This window comes from Labrus bergylta, chromosome 13 (assembly GCF_963930695.1).
Source record: "Labrus bergylta chromosome 13, fLabBer1.1, whole genome shotgun sequence".
NCBI classification, from domain to species: domain Eukaryota; kingdom Metazoa; phylum Chordata; class Actinopteri; order Labriformes; family Labridae; genus Labrus; species Labrus bergylta.
In genome coordinates this window covers 62,347-87,500 of record NC_089207.1, presented here as the reverse complement: position 1 = coordinate 87,500, position 25,154 = coordinate 62,347, and the positions used below count along the sequence as shown (strand labels likewise).

The following is a 25,154-nucleotide window of genomic DNA, read 5'->3' as shown; positions in this document are numbered from 1 at the left end:
ACTCTTTTCCTGTTTTTAACTTATAAACGGACTTTTGCACTGTTGTTTTCTAACCTGGACATACTGCCAAACAATTAGATTATCTGGTGATTGTATTCAGCCTAGTATTAGCCTACCTATTGCGTGCAGGGCTCCTACTCCTCACCTAGCTGCTTCCGCTCCCTGGAGCCCTTATCTAGTCCATCATTGGCATTGTATGGTCTGTGCTCGTCTGGACTGCCCTGTCCTTGATTTTCAATCCGTCGGCAGCATTACTCTGTTGCACAGCCTCTGAGCTCCTGCAACTGCCCTTCCATAATATTACTGTAAGATCATTTTAACAATGCCTTGACTAAGGACTTTACAGCTTGCATTATGAGCTTTGGATTGTAGCAACAAATCGATTTTTCTACTCACTCCAAAGGACATGTTTTGGACTTAATCTGCTGCTCTGGCGTCACTCCTCTTGACTGCACTGCAGATGTCCTTCCCATTTCTGATCACATGTTAATATCTTTCAATGTCAAACTTAGACTACCTCAAAAAAATCTGCCACGTTTCATTTCATATCACAACATGAGGAGGTTAACTCCAGTGGCATTGACAGCTTCCCTAGCATAAACTGTTTATCCACCCCCGATGAACTGGTTTCTCATTACAATGAGGGTCTGCATAGCCTCTTAAATACCCTGGCTCCTTTAAAAACCCGGACTGTTTCATTCACCCACTCTGCTCCATGGTTTACACCTGAACTTCGCCTACTCAAAACAAAAGGCCGTCGCCTGGAACGTCTCTACAAGAAAACTGGACTTCTTATTCACAGAGAAATGTACAATAACCACATTCTCCACTACAAGGACAGTCTCTCTACAGCTAAATCAACTCACTACGCAGGTATCATCAGCTCAGGTGAAGGGAATACAAGGACACTATTCTCCATCGTCAACAACATACTACGACCACCGGACTCTCTTGCTTCTCATCTGTTTTCCACCGCCTATTGTAACTCTTTAATGTCATTTTTCACTGCCAAAGTAGACAAGTTTCACCAGCAACTGACTCCTAACATCTCATCTCTCCCAGTCTTCTTACCTCCTCTCTCTCGCTCTCTTCCAAGTTTCAAACTTCCTTCTGTTGCTGAAATATCTGACCTCATTCAGAAATCAAAACCATCTACCTGTCCATTAGACCCTCTTCCTACTGTCCTAGTAAAAGCTTGCCTACCCCCTCTGTCTTCCCTAATAATGGTCATCATACATTCCTCCCTCACCTCTGGTCTTGTTCCCATTTCTTTCAAGTCAGCTTCAATAATCCCTATACTTAAGAAACCTGCTGCAGACCCAAATGACTTCAATAACTTTTGTCCTATCTCTAATCTACCTTCCTATCCAAATTTCTCCAGAAAGCTGTTGAGGGTCAAGTTCACACTCATTTGTCTGACAATAACTTTTATGAACAATTCCAGTCTGGTTTCTGCCCCCTCCATAGCACAGAGACAGCACTGGTAAAAATCAAAGTCAAAGTCAAAGTCAACTTTATTGTCAATTTCAAAATATGCCAGACATACAGTGGAATCGAAATTGCGTTTGTCTCCATCCCGCGGTGCAATACAACTAAAGTAAGGTAAAATAAGATAAGGCAAAACAGATAAAATAAAATGAAGTAAAAATAAGATAAATAATATTTACAGTAATAAATTCTAAATTGTGCAAAAGGTACAAAATGGTAAATAAAATAAAATAAAATTTAAAGCAAAAGTAAAATTGTGCAATATGTGCAATGTGCAGTGAACTGATTGTACTTTTGAAAAGTTAGCTTCAGAGTTATTAGTCCAGAGTTTTGTAAACTTGAGCAATGTGCAGTAAACTGAGTGTACTTTTGAGATGTTAGCTTCAGAAATATTAGTCCAGAGTTCTTGGTGGTAAACGGGAGGGGGTTCAATGTCCAGTGTTCGTGGGGGCAGAGGGGAGGGAAGGAAGAGAGTGGAGAGAGTTAAGCTTCCTGACAGCTTGGTGGAAGAAGCTGTTTCCCAGTGTGGTGGAGCCGGCCCGCAGGCTGCGCTACCGTCTCCCCGATTGCAGGAGGCTGAAGAGGCTGTGTGAGGGGTGGGTGGGGTCACGCACAATGCTGGTTGCTTTGCGGGTGAGGCGGGGTACCGTAGAGGTCCAGAAGAGAGGGGAGTGGGACACCGATAATCCGTTCAGCAGCCTTCACTGTGCGCTGCAGGGTCTTGCGGTTGGCAGCAGTGCAGCTCCCAAGCCACACAGTGATGCAGCTGGTCAGGATGCTCTCGATGGTGCCTCTGTAGAAGGAGCACATGATGGATGGGGGGGCTCGTGCTCTCTTCAGCTTGCGGAGGAAGTAGAGGCGCTGCTGGGACTTCTTGGCCAGTGATGTGGTGTTGGTTGTCCAGGAGAGATCCTCACTGATGTGAACCCCCAGGAACTTGGTGCTGCTCACTCTCTCCACAGCAGCACCGTCGATGGTCAGTGGGGGTTTAGGAGTGGGGACTCTCCGGAAGTCGACAACAACCTCCTTGGTCTTGTCGACGTTCAGGAAGAGGTTGTTGTCTCTGCACCACGTGGCCAGTTGGCTGACCTCCATCCTGTAGTGCGTCTCATCGTTGTTGGAGATGAGACCAACCACTGTTCTGTCGTCCGCGAACTTCACAATCACTTCAAAAATCATTAATGACCTACTAATGGCAACTGACTCCAGACTTTTAACCATCCTTATCCTCCTTGATCTGAATGCAGCCTTTGACACCATCTCTCATTACATCCTCCTTGACAGACTAGCCTCCATTGGAATCACTGACATACCCTTGCACTGGTTTACATCCTATCTGTCATTGTGTTCGTTGAAGTATTTTGTCTTTTTTTTTACTTGCACATGTTATCTAAATGAACGTGATGAATTTGAATGATGTCAGGTTGTATGATTTAAATGTTCACATCAGACTTCACATTTTAACTAAACTCCATCATGGTTATTTTACACTAGATTCACTTTTACTAATAACGCCTCATTATATTTATGAATAATCCAACGTTGATCACAATTTATCAAACTAGATCTAAAAGAAGGAACTTCCTCCTGTTTCTGAAAAGACAAGAAAGACTTTCATATTCTTTAAACTCTCACGTCATGTCAGATTCTTACGTGACATGATTTATTTACTACTTTAAGGGCTTATTAAAATGATGGTCGTATTATTTAAAGAGCAGAGACTCTTTCAGGGTTCTGGTCCGAGCTCCACAGGTAACTGAAGGTCTGTTTGTTTGTCTTTAGGACATGGATCCCTGCGGACTGGTTCTTCTCCTGCTGTTGATGGCTAGAAATGGTAAGTAAACTAATTATTAGGGGAACAGCAGCATTGATGAAACATTTACATTGATATATTCATATTAATTAATATTCTATCTATAGATTTTTTGTGATCACATTTATATTGACACCATTCACTCAATAAAGGAACAACAATTATACAGAGATTAACCAATGATGTTATTATTTGGTTACGTTTAATTTTAATATTTTATTGTTGGCATTCATTGTGGACAGCAAAGAAAGAATTTCATTGTACAGGGAAACATGTTTCCTACTGCGCACATGACAATAAACATTTTGAATCTTGAATGGGAACAACCCTCCCTTCCCTCAAAGGTCAGATTGTCTTCCCATTTCCTTACTCTTTGTTATTAAGTATTACAAAAGAGCAGGTAATAAGACCATATGTATTGCTATATTACAAAGACCCAGCTTAATCCATCATGAGCATTTCAGCAAAAGTTACAGTGGTAAGAAAAAACTGCCTTTTAAGAGGCAGAAATCTTGTGCAAATGCAGGTTCAAGGGGGGGTTGTTGATTGTACAGGCAGGCCATCCACCAACGGTCCCAAGGAACCTAACAGGAGCTCCCAGTAAAAGATGTGGTTAGTAACTGCGATTTACAGATAGTGACATGCAGTAATATAGTGCAGAGAGAGAGAGAGAGGAGCTCAAGCTGCCAGTTCCTCTGGTAATCTAAGCCTATAGCAGCATAACTAGGAGCTGGTCTACACCAGCGCCAGCCATTACTATAAGATTTATCAAAAAGGAAAGTTTAAAGTATATTCTGAAAAGTACAGAGTGTGTCTGCCTCTCGTACCCCAGCTGGAAGATGATTCCATATGAGAGGAGCCTGATAACTGAAGGCTCTACCTCCCATAGTACATTTAGAGACTGTAGGTACCACGAGCAGGCCTGATAACTGAAGGCTCTACCTCCCATAGTACATTTAGAGACCGTAGGTACCACGAGCAGGCCTGATAACTGAAGGCTCTACCTCCCATAGTACATTTAGACACTGTACCACGAGCAGGCCTGATAACCGAAGGCTCTACCTCCCATAGTACATTTAGACACTGTACCACGAGCAGGCCTGATAACTAAAGGCTCTACCTCCCATAGTACATTTAGAGACTGTAGGTACCACGAGCAGGCCTGATAACTGAAGGCTCTACCTCCCATAGTACATTTAGACACTGTACCACAAGCAGGCCTGATAACTGAAGGCTCTACCTCCCATAGTACATTTAGACACTGTACCACGAGCAGGCCTGATAACTAAAGGCTCTACCTCCCATAGTACATTTAGAGACTGTAGGTACCACGAGCAGGCCTGATAACTGAAGGCTCTACCTCCCATAGTACATTTAGAGACTGTAGGTACCATGAGCAGGCCTGATAACTGAAGGCTCTACCTCCCATAGTACATTTAGAGACTGTACCACGAGCAGGCCTGATAACTGAAGGCTCTACCTCCCATAGTACATTTAGAGACCGTAGGTACCACGAGCAGGCCTGATAACTGAAGGCTCTACCTCCCATAGTACATTTAGAGACCGTAGGTACCACGAGCAGGCCTGATAACTGAAGGCTCTACCTCCCATAATACATTTAGAGACCGTAGGTACCACGAGCAGGCCTGATAACTGAAGGCTCTACCTCCCATAATACATTTAGAGACCGTAGGTACCACGAGCAGGCCTGCATTCTGGGAGAGTAATGTTCTTGATGGGTAGTACAGCATTTAAAATATATCTAGTAACAAACGTAGCTTAAACCAGGTTTTTATTGTCAGTTAACATCTTTAATGGTCTGAAATACATTCATCTAATAACTGAAAACTAAAAGTCCCACATGGTTTATGAAAGTTAATCATGGCTAAATGAATCAGAAGGTTGCATTTTTTTTTTACAGATTATCTGGAGAAAATTGACATTCTTCCTTTTTCTTGTTGTAAAAAAAGAGTTGGTATAATAACTGAAGATATTAATCCACCAAATTCATTAATTTTCTGTTGAGGAAAATTCAAAATAACCCTTCTCACATAACAGGGTCGTTTCAACAAGAGGAGGTATGTTCCAAGACTTTAATCAACTCCTGCAACGACTGTATCCAATCTGGACCCTTCTGTGTGTGGTGCAAACAGCTGGTGAGAATCAGTTTCAGTAAACAGTACACATAACACCGACTGTAAATACACCAACAATCATGCTTATTCAAGCTTATTAGAAACATGCAGAGGCTTTTTAGGTCGGGTACAATCACTTCTATCTGAACCACTTCTCTTGCCCGCTTCCATCACTGCAACACCTGTTGACCTGATAACTGCTCTCATATCTGACAAACAGAGGGGCGTCCAAAACGGCCGTGGGGGGGGGGGGTCTTAAAAGCGCCTACCTTCTCTGGTCCAAACAAATCCAGAGCATTCAGGAGCAGAATCTAAAGTTAGAAGGAGGACATACTGGCTGCTGCATTGTTGTCAGAGAAGCCAGCACTTCAACATAGCATGTTTCCTTAATGATCAGAGAGTAAGATACCTTTATCATCTCACTCTCTACACAGCTCACTGATTGGACTTTTAAAGCAACATTAATTTGGTTTTAAACAATTCAGCTTGTTTGAGGAGTTAACATGCTGGCAGATTTGACATCATCATATTGTGTGACACCACCTACAGGATCTCAGTGAGGATGTTTGTTCTTTTTTTGAAATGGTGAAATATTTTCGTTTAGTTGTTTGTTAACATGTTTGAAAGATCTTTTTTTGGGGGGCTTTTTGTGCCTTTAATGCAGAGGGAGGACAGTGGATAGAGTCTGAAACCAGAGAGAGAGAGGACAGTGGATAGAGTCTGAAACCAGAGAGAGAGAGAGGACAGTGGATAGAGTCTGAAACCAGAGAGAGAGAGAGGACAGTGGATAGAGTCAGAAACCAGAGAGAGAGAGGACAGTGGATAGAGTCTGAAACCAGAGAGAGAGAGAGGACAGTGGATAGAGTCAGAAACCAGAGAGAGAGGACAGTGGATAGAGTCAGAAACCAGAGAGAGAGAGAGGACAGTGGATAGAGTCAGAAACCAGAGAGAGAGAGGACAGTGGATAGAGTCTGAAACCAGAGAGAGAGAGAGGACAGTGGATAGAGTCAGAAACCAGAGAGAGAGAGAGGACAGTGGATAGAGTCTGAAACCAGAGAGAGAGAGGACAGTGGATAGAGTCTGAAACCAGAGAGAGAGAGGACAGTGGATAGAGTCAGAAACCAGAGAGAGAGAGGACAGTGGATAGAGTCAGAAACCAGGGAGAGAGAGGACAGTGGATAGAGTCTGAAACCAGAGAGAGAGAGAGGACAGTGGATAGAGTCAGAAACCAGAGAGAGAGAGAGGACAGTGGATAGAGTCTGAAACCAGAGAGAGAGAGGACAGTGGATAGAGTCTGAAACCAGAGAGAGAGAGGACAGTGGATAGAGTCAGAAACCAGAGAGAGAGAGAGGACAGTGGATAGAGTCAGAAACCAGAGAGAGAGAGAGGACAGTGGATAGAGTCTGAAACCAGAGAGAGAGAGGACAGTGGATAGAGTCTGAAACCAGAGAGAGAGAGGACAGTGGATAGAGTCAGAAACCAGAGAGAGAGAGGACAGTGGATAGAGTCAGAAACCAGAGAGAGAGAGAGGACAGTGGATAGAGTCAGAAACCAGAGAGAGAGAGAGGACAGTGGATAGAGTCTGAAACCAGAGAGAGAGAGGACAGTGGATAGAGTCAGAAACCAGAGAGAGAAAGAGGACAGTGGATAGAGTCAGAAACCAGAGAGAGAGAGAGGACAGTGGATAGAGTCAGAAACCAGAGAGAGAGAGGACAGTGGATAGAGTCAGAAACCAGAGAGAGAGAGCGGACAGTGGATAGAGTCTGAAACCAGAGAGAGAGAGGACAGTGGATAGAGTCAGAAACCAGAGAGAGAGAGAGGACAGTGGATAGAGTCAGAAACCAGAGAGAGAGAGAGGACAGTGGATAGAGTCAGAAACCAGAGAGAGAGAGCGGACAGTGGATAGAGTCTGAAACCAGAGAGAGAGAGGACAGTGGATAGAGTCAGAAACCAGAGAGAGAAAGAGGACAGTGGATAGAGTCTGAAACCAGAGAGAGAGAGGACAGTGGATAGAGTCAGAAACCAGGGAGAGAGAGGACAGTGGATAGAGTCAGAAACCAGAGAGAGAGAGAGAGGACAGTGGATAGAGTCTGAAACCAGGGAGAGAGAGGACAGTGGATAGAGTCAGAAACCAGAGAGAGAGAGAGAGGACAGTGGATAGAGTCAGAAACCAGAGAGAGAGAGGACAGTGGATAGAGTCTGAAACCAGAGAGAGAGAGCGGGGAACGACATGCGGAAAGAGGCCACGGGTGGAAGCGAACCCGGGCCTACCGCTCGAGACGAGAGTCTCAATACATGGGACGCGCCCCCTAACCATTGCGCCACTAGCGCGCCCCACGTTTGAAGGATCTTGACTATGATTAAAACTTTTAAACTTGATTTCACAAACAGTAAAATGGTTTCAAATAAAACATATGGATAATGATAATAATAGTAGTTTTTGTAAAACATACTTTTCATTTTAAACAACTATCAAAGTGCTTCATTTAAAAACAAGAATATAAAGCACAAAACAGGACAGTTTAGTTAAAGGATCAGAAGCTTCAAAAGAAGAATGGTTTCAGTCCTTTGTAAGTGTTTCATTAGTCTGTGGCGCCCTCAGGTGGTCAGGGAGTGCATTCCACAGCCGTGGGGTGGCCCGATCCTCCACTGTGCAGAGCTTAGTCCTGGGGGGGTTTGGCTTAGTGTTTCCTGGTGGAGGGGTAGTTAAGTTGAAAAGTGCGTTGCAGTAATCCAGACTGAAGGAAAGTTTCTCTGAAACAGAACATCGTTGGACGTTGATGATCTCCCTCTGACTTATAAATGAATGATGTAGATCAGCACCTAGAGATGTGACCTTTGGTAGTTCACTTTTCATCATGATATATTTCTGGATTCAATCGTTATTGTCTTAGTTTTAGAAGAATGCTATTGATAATATTAAAGCACAATGATAAGGGTTTGCTGTGCACTGTACACACTGTGTAAATGATTCAGTTTTATTTACCTCAGTGCAGAACAAACCCGGCCGGACACTCTTCACTTCCCTCTTCGTGAAGACTCTTCTTCCTGCATGTTGGCTTTCAGTTTTATAAGAAACATTTCAACCAATCAGCTGAGCAGATAGACTGTTTCTATTTATGACACTACTACATTTAATCATTAAGCTTCTGTCGCTTAAACGCCGCACACTTTTTTCTTTTCAACTAATGTTCATCAATAATTCTAAACTTAATGGGACAAGTTTTATATGAACTTATTATACGTGTACCGTGTAATAAAACAGAATTCTTATGTCTCGCTCTGTTTCTGCAGAACTTCACCAACGCTGGTGAGCAGGAAGCTGTTCGCTGCAACACCAAAGCTAAGTTAATAGCAAAAGGCTGCAGTAGCGGAGAAATCGTATTTCCGAAAAATTTCCTGGATGTTGAAAAGGAAGAGGCCCTCTCCTCCCGGTTCAACCAGCAGGAGCCAGTCCAGCTGAGTCCCCAGAAGATCCGACTGAGTCTGAGACCGGGTCTGTGCAGTGGCTTCATAATGACCTTTAATAACATTGATGTATTTTATATAAACATTGATTTGTTTAAATAAGGACTAAAGAGGGAATCTGTTGTGTTTTTAGGATCTCATCTGACGTTGTTGACTTTTTCCGATGTTGTTGTTTTGATCTTTTATGTTTGTAGGACTCTCCGAGACGTTCAGTGTGTCATTTAAAAGAGTAGAAGGTTATCCCGTTGATCTCTACTACCTGATGGATTTATCTTACTCCATGAAAGACGACCTGAAAAATGTCAAAGAATTGGGAAAAAATCTTTTTGGAGCTCTAAAACAATTCACCGAACATGCTCAAATAGGTAATATTTAATATTTAACTACATTTCAGATTACAGCTATAAGTTACAGTTGTTATTTTGTGTTGTGTTTCAGTGAATACAACCTGGTATTTAAATTATATATGCCAGTTATACAAAGGTCAAAGGTGAAACAAGAAGACTATTTTAACATAACTTTATATAGATTGAACTACATTTATATCATAAATTCATTTTGAATTAATTCATTGTATGTTTGTTTTGACAGAGATATTGTCTGACAGTAGACTGTATATACAAATGGACAATGCAGCCTCTAAACATGAAGCCAAAATATCCTATATATAGGTTTAGTTCCCATGGGTTAGACAGCAGACGTTAATAAGGAGGTTTAGTTTCCATGGTTGGGGTTAATCTGTTTGATAATAAGGATTTTTTTCTCATCAATGACTTTAATAGAGGAAGGACTAACAATAAATATAAATATGACACTAAACTTCCTGGTCAGGAAGTTTCCATGATCAATCATTTTACAAAATGATATGTAATGTATATTTTTAATTAATAAAATTTGTTATTTTTGTCATGTATAAAGATCTTATTTCAGAGATAAAACAGAAAGCAGAGGCAGCCTGCTCCTTCATCACCTTTTGGGTTTAATGTAAGGGCTTAAGTCTGGAGTACTGCTTTTAATACAATTTTGTCTTCAGGATTAAAACTCTTAAATTACACTTTTTAGGGTTTGGAGCCTTCGTGGATAAAACCGTCCTGCCATTCACCAACACCAACGAGGAGAAGCTGCAGAAACCGTGTGATGAGGACTACCAGCAGTGTCAGGCCGCCTTTGGCTACAGACATGTCCTCAGTCTGACAGCAAGCGAGAAAGACTTCAGACAGAAGGTTAACGAGCAGTTCATTTCTGGAAACCTGGACATTCCTGAGGGAAGTCTGGACGCCATGATGCAGGCTGCCGTGTGCCGGGTGAGACCACAAGCACTCACTAAATAAGTCAATCAAGTCAACCATCAATCCCTTTGATCGATCGATCAATAAATTAATAAATCAATACATTAATAAATCAATAATTCGGTCAGTCGGTCGATCAATCAAACAATCTAGAGTGTAATCAAATTCCAATTTCTTTCCTCTTGTTGTTTTTATTGATTTATTTATCCATTTGATCGATAAGGATGTTATCGGTTGGAGGAACAGCAGCACTCGGCTCATTGTTCTGACAACAGATGCTGGTTTCCACATGGCGGGAGACGGTAAACTGGCCGGTATCCTGGAGCCAAACGATGAGAAATGTCACATGAAGAACAATCTCTACACCCAGAGCAGTCATATGGTGAGTACAGATTCCAAGAAAGGTTTGTAATGTTCTGTCATATTTATCTCATCTCAACATGATGACTCATCAATAAACATTTTGTTCAGGCGTGAAACTAAAATGCTTCATAATCAGATTTATCAGCATACTACAGGATTTGTCTGATTTATTGAATGTCGTGCAGGATTATCCTTCTGTGGGACAGCTCGCCATGCAGCTTGGAAAAAACAACATTCAGCCGATATTTGCAGTAACAAATGAAGTGGTGACAGTGTACCAGGTGAATGCATTTTAACTTTCATTCATGAGTTTACTGTTTTTCTTTCGAGTCCACATTTATGCTCACTCTGCTTCATTTTTCTGTGTTATGGCAGCAACTCTCCAAAATGATTCCTAAATCTGAGGTCGGAGTTCTGTCATCAGATTCTCGAAACGTGGTTGAGCTGATTGAAGCAGCGTACAAAGTAACATTATGTTTTCATGTTTATGTCATCTATTTATTTCACTGTTGTTCATTGTTTAAGACATCATTCTGTCTGACTGTGTCGTTAATACAGAGGCTGTCCTCCAAAGTTACTCTGACCCACGATAATCTGCCTGATGACGTCAGGGTCGTGTACACCCCTATATGTCCTAACGCTGGACCAGCAGGGGGCAGCGAAGGAGTTTGTGACAACGTGCCTGTGGGACAGGAAGTAAGTTAAAAACTTATCATGTTGATAGCTGTGTCTCATTTTGGGGGCTTCATTCTAAAGGACCTCGTAGTTTGTGTCAGACTAATCGGAAATGTGACGGTCTGCTCTCCAGAAGATTTACACTTTGAATTTTAATTTTGTCTGGAATAATCACTGTCATAATTTAAGTAAAGACATGTGACCCTAGCAGGAGGCATGGAGATGTTCTATGATGGGAAACATTGAAAAATAACTTCACAGTAAAGTGGTCGAATTGATCAAAGAGAAGGACGTATAAAAAAATGTCCTAAACATATGTTTAATTTGATAGGAGGAGTTACAGTCTACCTTAAATGTCATTCCAGATGAAAAGTTTCCTTCTAAACTTCCATAAAGAAACTCTGATTTCCTGAAAGTTCATTAAAAAACACTTTTCACGTGGAGCTACGAGGCTATCCTCGTTGACAACAAGTCATTGTTCGACTAGAGGAGGGCCGACCATGATATTTCATTGGTTAAACAACATGTTTTTTTTAATTGACTTTATGGAAAAGTTAAGTGGCTTAGAGTTTACTAAATTGGTGATGAGTTTCATTTGGGAATAAAATAAAAGAAGTTAAAAAAAATACATCTCAAGATTTGAAATGGATGTTGAATAACTATCCTCTGTTCACACATAACCTCTAACCCTGTTCTGTTCAAACATAACCCCTAACCCTTCATTTTTTTCACTCTGCTCTCTGCAGATTATGTTTAACGTCACGGTAACAGCGGACTCCTGCATGACGGAGAAAAGTTTCACGATCAGACCTCTGGGAATCAAAGACACTCTGACTGTGACTTTAACTACAGAATGCGAGTGTCACTGTGATGACTCGTTAAAGACAGACCAAGACCACTGCTCACATAAAGGACGAGTCACCTGTGGGATTTGCAGGTGAGAGTCACTATGTCTACATGGGTTCAAACTTCTTTACAAATTATGACCATTTATAAATGTTCGATTTTATCAGTGCTTAAAAATGTCAAAGAAAATGATGGAAGAGATGCAGCGAGCTCACAGACTGAAAGGAAAAAAATGACTACTAAATATTATATATATATATATGTACCTGTATACATAAATATACATAAATATATAAATGATTGACTTTAATTTGAACCAAAAAATGTAATAAGATCACACATTTTTTTAAAAGTGTCTGTAAAGGACTAAGAAGTCAACCTTCTGTATCCCTAACCCTCAATTCAATTCAATTCAATTTATTTTGTATAGCGTCAACTCATAACAAGTGTTATCTCAAGACACTTTACAAAAATCAGGTAAAAGACCTTACTCATTGTTATGTTACAAAAAGCAGGTAAAAGACCTTACTCATTGTTATGTTACATAAAGCAGGTAAAAGACCTTACTCATTGTTATGTTACAAAAAGCAGGTAAAAGACCTTACTCATTGTTATGTTATAAAAATCAGGTAAAAGACCTTACTCATTGTTATGTTACATAAAGCAGGTAAAAGACCTTACTCATTGTTATGTTACATAAAGCAGGTAAAAGACCTTACTCATTGTTATGTTACAAAGATCCGGCCTATCCATCATGAGCACTTTAGCAAAGCAGCAAAAGTTACAGTGGTAAGAAAAAACTGCCTTATTAAAGCCTTGTGTTCTCACTTTTCTCACCTTCTCACTTTTCTTCTAATAATTCATAAATTGTTACAAAACATTCTAAATTTGATTTACTGATATAAATAAAATAAATATATAATTTTAATAAAATATTCAGCCTAACCCTAAGTGATGTTTTGTCTTCAGCTGTAATGAAGGCTTCGTCGGTCAGTTCTGTAACTGTTCGATTGGAGATAAAGACGAGGAATCGCTGCGAGCTTTCTGTCGGAGGGAGAACGGCACGGAGTGCGAGGGCCGAGGAGACTGTGAGTGTGGTCGCTGTAAGTGTCACAACACCAAGAATGGAGGCACTTACTACGGGAAATACTGCGAGTGTGACAACGAACACTGTGAGAAGTTCCAGAACAAGCTGTGTGGAGGTAGATATTCAATTATAAAATACTTCTTTCACACACAAAAACAGGTATGAACACATATAGGAACACGTTCCCTCTTCACCAGTGATCATCAACTGGTCGCCCGGGGCTTACATCCGGCAGCCCTAGTGATTAAACAATAAATATTAAAATAAAATCACAAGGCTGAAACATTCGCATTGGGTTACACCATCTTCTTCACATTGGGTTTCACAGCTGTCAGACTTATGTACAACAAGCTTGTTTTAAAGCCCGCCCCCAAAGTGTCTGTCAAGAAAGAAAGCTGGCCCCTTTTACAGATGTAGCTGATGACCCCTGCTCTTATCTGTCACCTGGTAGGAAACGGGAGATGCGACTGTGGGATATGTAAATGCAGCACAGACTACGAGGGCACTGCCTGTCAGTGTAAAAAGTCTGAAGAAGAATGTCAAACCGCCAACAAGACAGTGTGCTTCGGCAGAGGAAAGTGCAGGTGTAACCACTGCGAGTGTAACGAGGGATACCAGCGACCACTGTGCCGGGACTGCTTCGGGTGTCCCGACCCCTGTCAGACCAAAGTGTGAGCACCTCTGAAACATCATGCTTCTATTTTCAAATTATTATCAAAGGTGTTACAAGAAACCTCTGATGGAAAAGTTAGAACAAGACCCCCCAGACCAACCCGTCCTGAGTATAAGTGTTTTTAAATCCTCTTTCAGGAACTGCATCGAATGCCAGGGCTTTGAGTCTGGAGCCTTTAAGAAGAACTGCAGCGTGGCCTGCAGCAGCATCACTTCTGAGAAGGTTGAACAATTCACCATAACTAGCAAACAGTGCCAGCACAAGGACTCCGAGGGCTGCTGGATCAAATTCAGACTGCATCAATTAATCGGAGAGGATAACTACAAGGCGGAGATTCTGTCTCAGAGAGGTGAGCTAACTCTGAAAATCAAGATGGGACCTGTTCTACTGTTTAGACAGATCCAGCATGCCATTAGCCTAATGCTAACAAGTGAAGTGAGCATGCTTATAATGACAATAAGATACTTCTATCAGCAGCTTTCATTTTTACCATGATTGATCAGCGTGCAGCTGAAGCTAATGTAAGTTTGCAGGTACGGTATTTAAAAAAAAAACGCCCAGGGAAGAAAATCTTAAAATCGGAGAGATTGACCCTAACCCCCCTAACCCTTGTCTGATACAAACTGTGTGATATGCAGAGTTACAACTGATTACAACTGGACAGAGGTGTGTACTATGCAGTGAGATCAACATACCTGTTATCTTTGGAAGAAGAATGAATAAAAGCAAGTGAAGAAATAAAGCAAAGATAGATAAGAAGCAGAGATAAGATGATCTGAGTTAAGTTGGGGCGAGGTATCAGAAAAAAAAAAAAACATACTTAGCATTTTGAATGTTTTCCCTTCTTTCTCCAGACTGTCCAGAACCGCCCAATGTCATAGCCATCATCTCAGCGGCTGTTGCTTCTGTTGCCCTGATTGGCATCCTGCTACTGATGCTCATCAAGTCCCTCATCTACTTTAAGGATCTTAAAGAGTACAAGAAGTTTGAAAATGAAAAGAAGAAATCCAAGTGGGCAGAGGTGAGATTGTTTATTATATTTCTATTACAAGATGACCCTTTCCTCTGACAGCTGTTAGAATCTCTGCAGGGTACTTTTGTAGATGTTGCAGTCCCTAAGCCTGTGGAAGTAGAGCGGCCTCTGTTTGTCATCCCACAATCACAACATCCTAATATTCAGAGGTGCTGCAGATGTGTTATCCTCAGGACGCTGTTGTCCTCCTGCTGTCTGCCATTAACATCTATTAAGGAACTTTGATATTAAAAGTCTCAGGTTGAAAGTGAGCTGCAGGATTCCTCAAATCTTTAGCACTGCCACTTTGGACTGTGCAGAATACTTAAAGGTGTGCCTGATTGTAAGTCTCTGGCCCTGGATTACTAACTGATGGATAGCCAATCTGTTCAGTCCCTCCTCTGCCAGGTCACAGGTGAAATTAATTTGTTTTGGCTGTTAGGATGGTGATCACAGTAAGCATTCTAAGTTGTTTCAGCCACATCCATGATACAGCTATAAGAATGCTAGGACAACAATGTTCACTGATGGAAGGCTGTTTAAAAAAAAACACCTTTATTGGAAACAAGCCCTAGTACGCCTTCCTCCAAATTATGCTGGAAACACTGAGTATTAGTTAGAGTGTGTGGATTTTAACTTTGCTTTTTTAATATAATGTTATTTTTTATAATTTAGTGAACTGAAAAAAGTTATTGAAACATTTATGGTTGGACTTTTTCTGTTGGCAGGCTGACAACCCTCTATTCAAAGATGCAACCACCACTGTCCAAAACCCAACCTTCACTGGAGAGTAACAACTGACTATAGCAGTCGTCCTTGAAGAGAGACCACTGTGACTAACCCGACCTTGACTGGACAGAGACCACTGTGACTAACCCGACCTTGACTGGACAGAGACCACTGTGACTAACCCAACCTTGACTGGACAGAGACCACTGTGACTAACCCGACCTTGACTGGACAGAGACCACTGTGACTAACCCGACCTTGACTGGACAGAGACCACTGTGACTAACCCAACCTTGACTGGACAGAGACCACTGTGACTAACCCGACCTTGACTGGACAGAGACCACTGTGACTAACCCGACCTTGACTGGACAGAGACCACTGTGACTAACCCGACCTTGACTGGACAGAGACCACTGTGACTAACCCGACCTTGACTGGACAGAGACCACTGTGACTAACCCGACCTTGACTGGACAGAGACCACTGTGACTAACCCGACCTTGACTGGACAGAGACCACTGTGACTAACCCGACCTTGACTGGAGAAGAAGAGTGACGTTTATTAATAAAGTTTCAGTCATGGTCCATGTACGAAGTATAATTTATTTGAAGTAGTTCATGTTGTAGGGTTCGTTAAATTTACAGAGCAGAGAATTCAATATTTAATGGATGCAGTGTGGACAGCGAGCATGCAGACAGCGAGCGTGTGATCATGCACGACGCGACGTATAACGCTCACGTGCTGTTACGTGTTAGGCTGAGTCGGCTGTGAGGGAATGAGTTAACGTGCGTCAACATATATAAGCATTCGCCAAGTCGGACAATGAAAATAGGCAATACCCCTTAAACTGGCATGTTTCATTATACAACATAGACTAGAATAGAATTACTTTATTGATCCCAAACTGGGAAACTGTGGAAACATGAACTACTGCAAATGAATTGAACACGGACCAGTTATGTTAGCTTACATAGCAATGGTATATAAAATGCCAATACAGTCTCTTATGTAATGCCAAAAAATGATTATTTTTAATGATTTATGTACTAGTTTATGTTGATTTGCTCAATGAACAATAACTTTTAATTTTAAGGTTTTTACATATTATATTTCTTATTGCAATCAATTGCTAAATTTCAATAATTAATCACGATTATTCACGTTTTTAAACTCATGTTTGAAATTCCATTATTTTGCATTTAAAAATAAAATAGTTACGCTTTTATTTTGATTTTCTGTCCTGTCTTAAGCTGAGAGAACTTAGCTTCCTGTCTGCTTTTATTTTGAAATACAGTAAGGCCCTTCCTGTAGATGGAAGGTTAGGACATGAAGTTGAGCAAAGAAACAGGAAGTGGTTAGGGATCCCAAAGTGAGGTCAAACAGCTCAAAGGAACGGTAACAAAGGTCAATGTTTGATGTCATAAGGTCAATGTGTGATGTCATCAGGTGGATATTACTTTGGACTCATCAGCTGAGCTGTCTGAGAGTTTGTTAAAGTGAAATGAGACATTCAAAGATGCAGCAGTGTCCTTCTTTTACATCACTCCCTATTCACTATATACTGCACTATATTGTGACCATACCATTTTGTAGTGCTGCCTGAATTCTGAGTGAACAAGATCATACCCTATATAGTCCAGTCAATGTATCCCAGAGTGCATTGTGAAAAGTAGTGTACAGCCAATGGTCGCTATCCGAGCAATGTGTACCATCATGCATTGCGGTTCAAAGATTTTTACGAGCAGAGGTTGCCGTTTGACTCGTCTGCTCTCAGATGGACAACAGGAGCGTCAACACAGAAACACAACAAAGTTCATATTTGGAGCATTTTGAATGAAATCTAGGATCAGTTTAAATAAAGAGTCAAAGATGGTTAACGTTATTGACAGTAGTTTGTCCTGATGATGAAGACAGACACGAGACCAGAGTCTGTGAGCGTGAAGAAATTAGTTCCATTATATCTCTAATTCAATATTTTATATTTACTTATTATTTGTAAATGTTTTGTGAGTTGTCAGTATAACTTAAGTTATCGCTGAAGTTCATGTCGTTATTTACCGTTAGTATTGATCTCGGCCGTTGCTAAGACGCATGTTTTAGTTGCACGACAACAGAGTGAGCGAGTAGCATCTAAAATGTTTTTGAATTTTGCTGAGTGAGTGCACGATTGAGTCCACTACATATAACTCATTACAGAGTGAGGAGGGAATGAGTGATTTCAGACACAGCCTGTGACAACAGGGAGACACGGAGGAGGACTATCTACGGTGAGCATAAAGGGACAAAATAACATGAGATTAATCATGATTAACTTATTAATGTTGACAACCCTACTTATTTTATTTCTACACGATAGCTCTTTTCAAAACTGTGCAAATGTATGCTTATAAACTTGCAAATGACAGTAGATATAGTAATATATTGTATGGCTTATTATGTCAGAGTGAATAGAGGCTAACGTCATGGTAGGCTGAGGTCACGCTGGATACTGAGTGTCAGCCCTCAGCCTGGATGCTGCAAACAATCAATCAATCGTTATTTGTACAGCGCCAATTCATAACAAGTGTTATCTCGAGACTCTTTACAGAAGAGCATACGGGATAATATGCAGGAAGGATTTCTCCTTTGTTTTCCTCTCGTTCATGTTGTCCACACTTCCTTGCCACTGAGGCGGAGGTCAGAGCAGATTGTGCATAAAAACTTCTTTAACGGAAGGGACCAGTTTAAGATGTAATACTTTTAACAAACTGGAACTATGATGTTATGTCAATACAGCCAAAGGCAATGTAGTCAAAGTAGGACATGATGTTAAGGTGATGAATATAATCTGACCCCCTCCAGTCCAGACCATCAATGATCAGAAACCAGCATTGTGATCATTACTAACCATAACCCCTACTCAGAGAAAGACTGGGTATGTTGAACTCTGTTGTGAACCCTTCAGCTGTACGGATTCAACGATGTCAGAGCTTTAAATTTACAGACGACACAAAGTGTGGAAAGTTGGGAGAGTGACATAATCCTCTTTGTTGTACTTATTCTACAGTTTTTTTCATCATGAAACATATGTTTAAGCAAAATAAATAAAGGACTGTAACGAGTCAATGTTAGTTTGTCAGTTATTTTAAATGTCATCAATGAACTCTTTGGTTTGCTCTCCATTGACCCTCCTTATCAAGAGATGATCCACACAGTACTAGTTAGAGTTAACCAATAACTAGTTAGAGTTCTATTAAAGTTAACCAATAACTAGTTAAGTTAACCAAAAAACACCACGTCTCAGACTTTGTGAAAAACACGCTGCTTTATTTTTCATAGTTAATTAGATCTACACAAGCCATCCACTGTTGGTACCAACAGGTGTGTGTGTGTGTGTGTGTGTGTGTGTGTGTGTGTGTGTGTGTGTGTGTGTGTGTGTGTGTGTGTGTGTGTGTGTGTGTGATAAAACATGTTAAACAAAACGGTCAAAGGTCAGGTAATCATCCTGGTGAGTTCAAAGTTGAACGATCAGAGAGACTCCATCAGCTGGCTCACATTACAACAGGTAGGTCAAAGGTCACTGACAGCAGAGCATTATAGAGAGTTAGGCCTGGTTCACATAGTCCTGGTATTCATTGACCTGGTCTACATAGACCAGTTAAACATAGACCAGGGCTACATAGACCGGGTTTACATAGACTTGTTTGGACCTGGTTGGTTCTGACTGTGCTGTTACCTGAGCCGGTCTAGGGTAAACCAGGATCAGACACAGTCTTACCCTGACCCTGAGCCCAGAGAGGATCAATAAATGATTATTGATTTAATGAACAAGCATGGAGCAGAGCCTTGAACACAGGAGGAGAAGATAAGGATCAGACTGAACTATTACAACACAAAGCCTGAGGGGGGCGCTACATCTGCTGGGTGGAGTTCCCGTTCCAGGTGTTGTTGTCGTCCTCGCTGTCCTCCTGAGTCCTCAGACGGCAAACTTTACCGTCTTTCTTGAAGTCTCTGGGACGCTTCTCCACCGAGTGTTTGGACAGAGTTTCCCTGGGGGAAGACACATGTATCATAAATACACACACAGACACACACACACACACACACACAAAGCAGTTCCACCTTACCGCTTTGTTTTGTCCGATGTTGCTGTGGAGTTTGAGTAGGAGTTGGACTGGTGCTGGACAGGGTCTCTGGATGACGTTCCAGGAGGGGGCGGGGCTGTAAACAGGAAGGAGCTGAGGAATCTCCACACAGCCAGCAGAGGGTAGAGGAGCGTGCCCAGAACCGCCCAGATACCGCCCCCAGAGGACTGAGCCACCGTGTTAGAAGGTCTACTAGACTGCTGCGAGGACCAATCACAACAGATAAATTAGACACTGACTAGAGACACGTCAAAACAACAGACACGTCAGACACTGACTAGAGACACGTCAGACACTGACTGGAGACATGTCAAAACAACAGACACGTCAGACACTGACTAGAGACACGTCAGACACTGACTAGAGACACGTCAAAACAACAGACACGTCAGACACTGACTAGAGACACGTCAGACACTGACTAGAGACACGTCAAAACAACAGACACGTCAAAACAACAGACACGTCAGACACTGACTAGAGACACGTCAAAACAACAGACACTGACTAGAGACACATCAGACACTGACTAGAGACACGTCAAAACAACAGACATGTCAGACACTGACTAGAGACACGTCAAAACAACAGACACGTCAGACACTGACTGGAGACACGTCAAAACAACAGACACGTCAGACACTGACTGGAGACACGTCAGACACTGACTAGAGACACGTCAAAACAACAGACATGTCAGACACTGACTAGAGACACGTCAGACACTGACTGGAGACACGTCAGACACTGACTGGAGACACGTCAGACACTGACTAGAGACACGTCAGACACTGACTGGAGACACGTCAGACACTGACTAGAGACACGTCAAAACAACAGACACGTCAGACACTGACTGGAGACACGTCAGACACTGACTAGAGACACGTCAAAACAACAGACACGTCAGACACTGACTGGAGACACGTCAGACACTGACTGGAGACACGTCAGACACTGACTGGAGACACGTCAAAACAACAGACACGTCAGACACTGACTAGAGACACGTCAAAACAACAGACACGTCAAAACAACAGACACGTCAGACACTGACTAGAGACACGTCAAAACAACAGACACTGACTAGAGACACGTCAGATACTGACTGGAGACACGTCAAAACAACAGACATGTCAGACACTGACTAGAGACACGTCAAAACAACAGACACTGACTAGAGGCACGTCAGACACTGACTAGAGACACGTCAAAACAACAGACACGTCAGACACTGACTGGAGACACATCAGACACTGACTAGAGACACGTCAGACACTGACTGGAGACACGTCAGACACTGACTAGAGACACGTCAAAACAACAGACATGTCAGACACTGACTAGAGACACGTCAGACACTGACTAGAGACACGTCAGACACTGACTGGAGACACGTCAGACACTGACTAGAGACACGTCAAAACAACAGACATGTCAGACACTGACTAGAGACACGTCAGACACTGACTAGAGACACGTCAAAACAACAGACACGTCAGACACTGACTAGAGACACGTCAAAACAACAGACACGTCAGACACTGACTGGAGACACGTCAGACACTGACTAGAGACACGTCAAAACAACAGACACGTCAGACACTGACTAGAGGCACGTCAGACACTGACTGGAGACACGTCAGACACTGACTGGAGACACGTCAGACACTGACTAGAGACACGTCAGACACTGACTAGAGACACGTCAGACACTGACTGGAGACACGTCAAAACAACAGACACGTCAGACACTGACTGGAGACACATCAGATACTGACTAGAGACACGTCAAAACAACAGACATGTCAGACACTGACTAGAGACACGTCAAAACAACAGACACTGACTAGAGACATGTCAGACACTGACCAGAGACACGTCAAAACAACAGACACGTCAGACACTGACTGGAGACACGTCAGACACTGACTAGAGACACGTCAGACACTGACTGGAGACACGTCAGACACTGACTGGAGACACGTCAAAACAACAGACATGTCAGACACTGACTAGAGACACGTCAGACACTGACTAGAGACACGTCAGACACTGACTGGAGACACGTCAGACACTGACTAGAGACACGTCAGACACTGACTAGAGACACGTCAAAACAACAGACATGTCAGACACTGACTAGAGACACGTCAAAACAACAGACACGTCAGACACTGACTGGAGACACGTCAGACACTGACTGGAGACACGTCAGACACTGACTAGAGACACGTCAAAACAACAGACACGTCAGACACTGACTGGAGACACGTCAGACACTGACTAGAGACACGTCAGACACTGACTAGAGACACGTCAAAACAACAGACACGTCAGACACTGACTGGAGACACGTCAGACACTGACTAGAGACACGTCAAAACAACAGACACGTCAGACACTGACTGGAGACACGTCAGACACTGACTAGAGACACGTCAAAACAACAGACACGTCAGACACTGACTGGAGACACGTCAGACACTGACTAGAGACACGTCAGACACTGACTGGAGACACGTCAGACACTGACTGGAGACACGTCAAAACAACAGACATGTCAGACACTGACTAGAGACACGTCAAAACAACAGACACGTCAGACACTGACTGGAGACACGTCAGACACTGACTAGAGACACGTCAAAACAACAGACACGTCAGACACTGACTGGAGACACGTCAGACACTGACTAGAGACACGTCAGACACTGACTAGAGACACGTCAAAACAACAGACACGTCAGACACTGACTGGAGACACGTCAGACACTGACTAGAGACACGTCAAAACAACAGACACGTCAGACACTGACTGGAGACACGTCAGACACTGACTAGAGACACGTCAAAACAACAGACACGTCAGACACTGACTGGAGACACGTCAGACACTGACTAGAGACACGTCAGACACTGACTGGAGACACGTCAGACACTGACTGGAGACACGTCAAAACAACAGACATGTCAGACACTGACTAGAGACACGTCAGACACTGACTAGAGACACGTCAGACACTGACTGGAGACACGTCAGACACTGACTAGAGACACGTCAGACACTGACTGGAGACACGTCAGACACTGACTAGAGACACGTCAAAACAACAGACATGCCAGACACTGACTAGAGACACGTCAGACACTGACTAGAGACACGTCAGACACTGACTGGAGACACGTCAGACACTGACTAGAGACACGTCAAAACAACAGACACGTCAGACACTGACTAGAGACACGTCAAAACAACAGACACGTCAGACACTGACTAGAGACACGTCAAAACAACAGACACGTCAGACACTGACTGGAGACACGTCAAAACAACAGACACGTCAGACACTGACTAGAGACACGTCAAAACAACAGACACGTCAGACACTGACTGGAGACACATCAGACACTGACTGGAGACACGTCAAAACAACAGACACGTCAGACACTGACTAGAGACACGTCAAAACAACAGACACGTCAGACACTGACTAGAGACACGTCAAAACAACAGACACGTCAGACACTGACTGGAGACACGTCAGACACTGACTGGAGACACGTCAGATACTGACTAGAGACACATAAGACACTGACTGGAGACACGTCAGACACTGACTAGAGACACATCAGACACTGACTGGAGACACGTCAGAAACTGACTAGAGACACGTCAGACACTGACTGGAGACACGTCAAAACAACAGACACGTCAGACACTGACTGGAGACACGTCAGACACTGACTAGAGACACATCAGACACTGACTGGAGACACGTCAAAACAACAGACACGTCAGACACTGACTGGAGACACATCAGACACTGACTGGAGACACGTCAAAACAACAGACACGTCAGACACTGACTAGAGACACGTCAAAACAACAGACACGTCAGACACTGACTGGAGACACGTCAGACACTGACTAGAGACACGTCAAAACAACAGACACGTCAGACACTGACTGGAGACACGTCAGACACTGACTGGAGACACGTCAGATACTGACTAGAGACACGTCAGACACTGACTGGAGACACGTCAGACACTGACTAGAGACACATCAGACACTGACTGGAGACACGTCAGACACTGACTAGAGACACGTCAGACACTGACTGGAGACACGTCAAAACAACAGACACGTCAGACACTGACTGGAGACACGTCAGACACTGACTAGAGACACGTCAAAACAACAGACACGTCAGATACTGACTAGAGACACGTCAGACACTGACTGGAGACACATCAGACACTGACTAGAGACACGTCAGACACTGACTAGAGACACGTCAAAACAACAGACACGTCAGATACTGACTAGAGACACGTCAAAACAACAGACATGTCAGACACTGACTAGAGACACGTCAGACACTGACTAGAGACACGTCAGACACTGACTGGAGACACGTCAGACACTGACTAGAGACACATCAGACACTGACTGGAGACACGTCAGACACTGACTAGAGACACATCAGACACTGACTGGAGACACGTCAGACACTGACTAGAGACACGTCAGACACTGACTGGAGACACGTCAAAACAACAGACACGTCAGACACTGACTGGAGACACGTCAGACACTGACTAGAGACACGTCAAAACAACAGACACGTCAGATACTGACTAGAGACACGTCAGACACTGACTGGAGACACATCAGACACTGACTAGAGACACGTCAGACACTGACTAGAGACACGTCAAAACAACAGACACGTCAGATACTGACTAGAGACACGTCAAAACAACAGACATGTCAGACACTGACTAGAGACACGTCAGACACTGACTAGAGACACGTCAGACACTGACTGGAGACACGTCAGACACTGACTAGAGACACATCAGACACTGACTGGAGACACGTCAAAACAACAGACACGTCAGACACTGACTGGAGACACGTCAGACACTGACTAGAGACACATCAGACACTGACTAGAGACACGTCAAAACAACAGACATGTCAGACACTGACTAGAGACACGTCAGACACTGACTAGAGACACGTCAGACACTGACTAGAGACACGTCAAAACAACAGACACGTCAGACACTGACTAGAGACACGTCAAAACAACAGACACGTCAGACACTGACTAGAGACACGTCAGACACTGACTAGAGACACGTCAAAACAACAGACACGTCAGACACTGACTGGAGACACGTCAGACACTGACTAGAGACACATCAGACACTGACTAGAGACACGTCAAAACAACAGACATGTCAGACACTGACTAGAGACACATCAGACACTGACTAGAGACACGTCAAAACAACAGACATGTCAGACACTGACTAGAGACACGTCAGACACTGACTAGAGACACGTCAGACACTGACTAGAGACACGTCAAAACAACAGACACGTCAGACACTGACTAGAGACACGTCAAAACAACAGACACGTCAGACACTGAC

The 25,154-nt window shown here is 42.9% G+C and overlaps 2 protein-coding genes across 3 annotated transcripts in view; one reads left to right on the top strand and one right to left on the bottom strand.

Moving 5' to 3' along the window:
* Positions 1-19,029, top strand: part of itgb2 (integrin, beta 2) — a 20,097-nt gene extending 1,068 nt beyond the window's left edge. The window contains exons 2-16 of the mRNA XM_020660181.3: positions 3,271-3,322; positions 5,360-5,457; positions 8,731-8,932; positions 9,099-9,269; positions 9,967-10,208; positions 10,417-10,575; positions 10,742-10,837; positions 10,932-11,021; positions 11,115-11,252; positions 11,978-12,168; positions 13,047-13,279; positions 13,616-13,835; positions 13,975-14,186; positions 14,692-14,858; positions 15,578-19,029. Of these exons, the coding sequence (XP_020515837.3) occupies positions 3,271-3,322; positions 5,360-5,457; positions 8,731-8,932; positions 9,099-9,269; positions 9,967-10,208; positions 10,417-10,575; positions 10,742-10,837; positions 10,932-11,021; positions 11,115-11,252; positions 11,978-12,168; positions 13,047-13,279; positions 13,616-13,835; positions 13,975-14,186; positions 14,692-14,858; positions 15,578-15,643 (2,337 nt within the window). The 3' untranslated portion in view covers positions 15,644-19,029. The remainder of the gene's footprint in view (positions 1-3,270; positions 3,323-5,359; positions 5,458-8,730; positions 8,933-9,098; positions 9,270-9,966; positions 10,209-10,416; positions 10,576-10,741; positions 10,838-10,931; positions 11,022-11,114; positions 11,253-11,977; positions 12,169-13,046; positions 13,280-13,615; positions 13,836-13,974; positions 14,187-14,691; positions 14,859-15,577) is intronic.
* The window catches only part of ubxn4 (UBX domain protein 4), an 18,789-nt gene continuing 12,577 nt past the window's right edge, over positions 18,943-25,154 (bottom strand). The window contains exons 12-13 of one of the 2 annotated variants that reach the window (XM_065961895.1): positions 19,689-19,906; positions 18,943-19,611 (exon numbers count right to left, since the gene is read on the bottom strand). In XM_065961895.1, coding sequence (XP_065817967.1) covers positions 19,473-19,611; positions 19,689-19,906 — 357 coding nt within the window. In that variant the 3' untranslated portion in view covers positions 18,943-19,472. Of the gene's footprint in view, positions 19,612-19,688; positions 19,907-25,154 lie in introns of those variants that run through there. The other variant, XM_065961896.1, reaches the window with a different exon arrangement.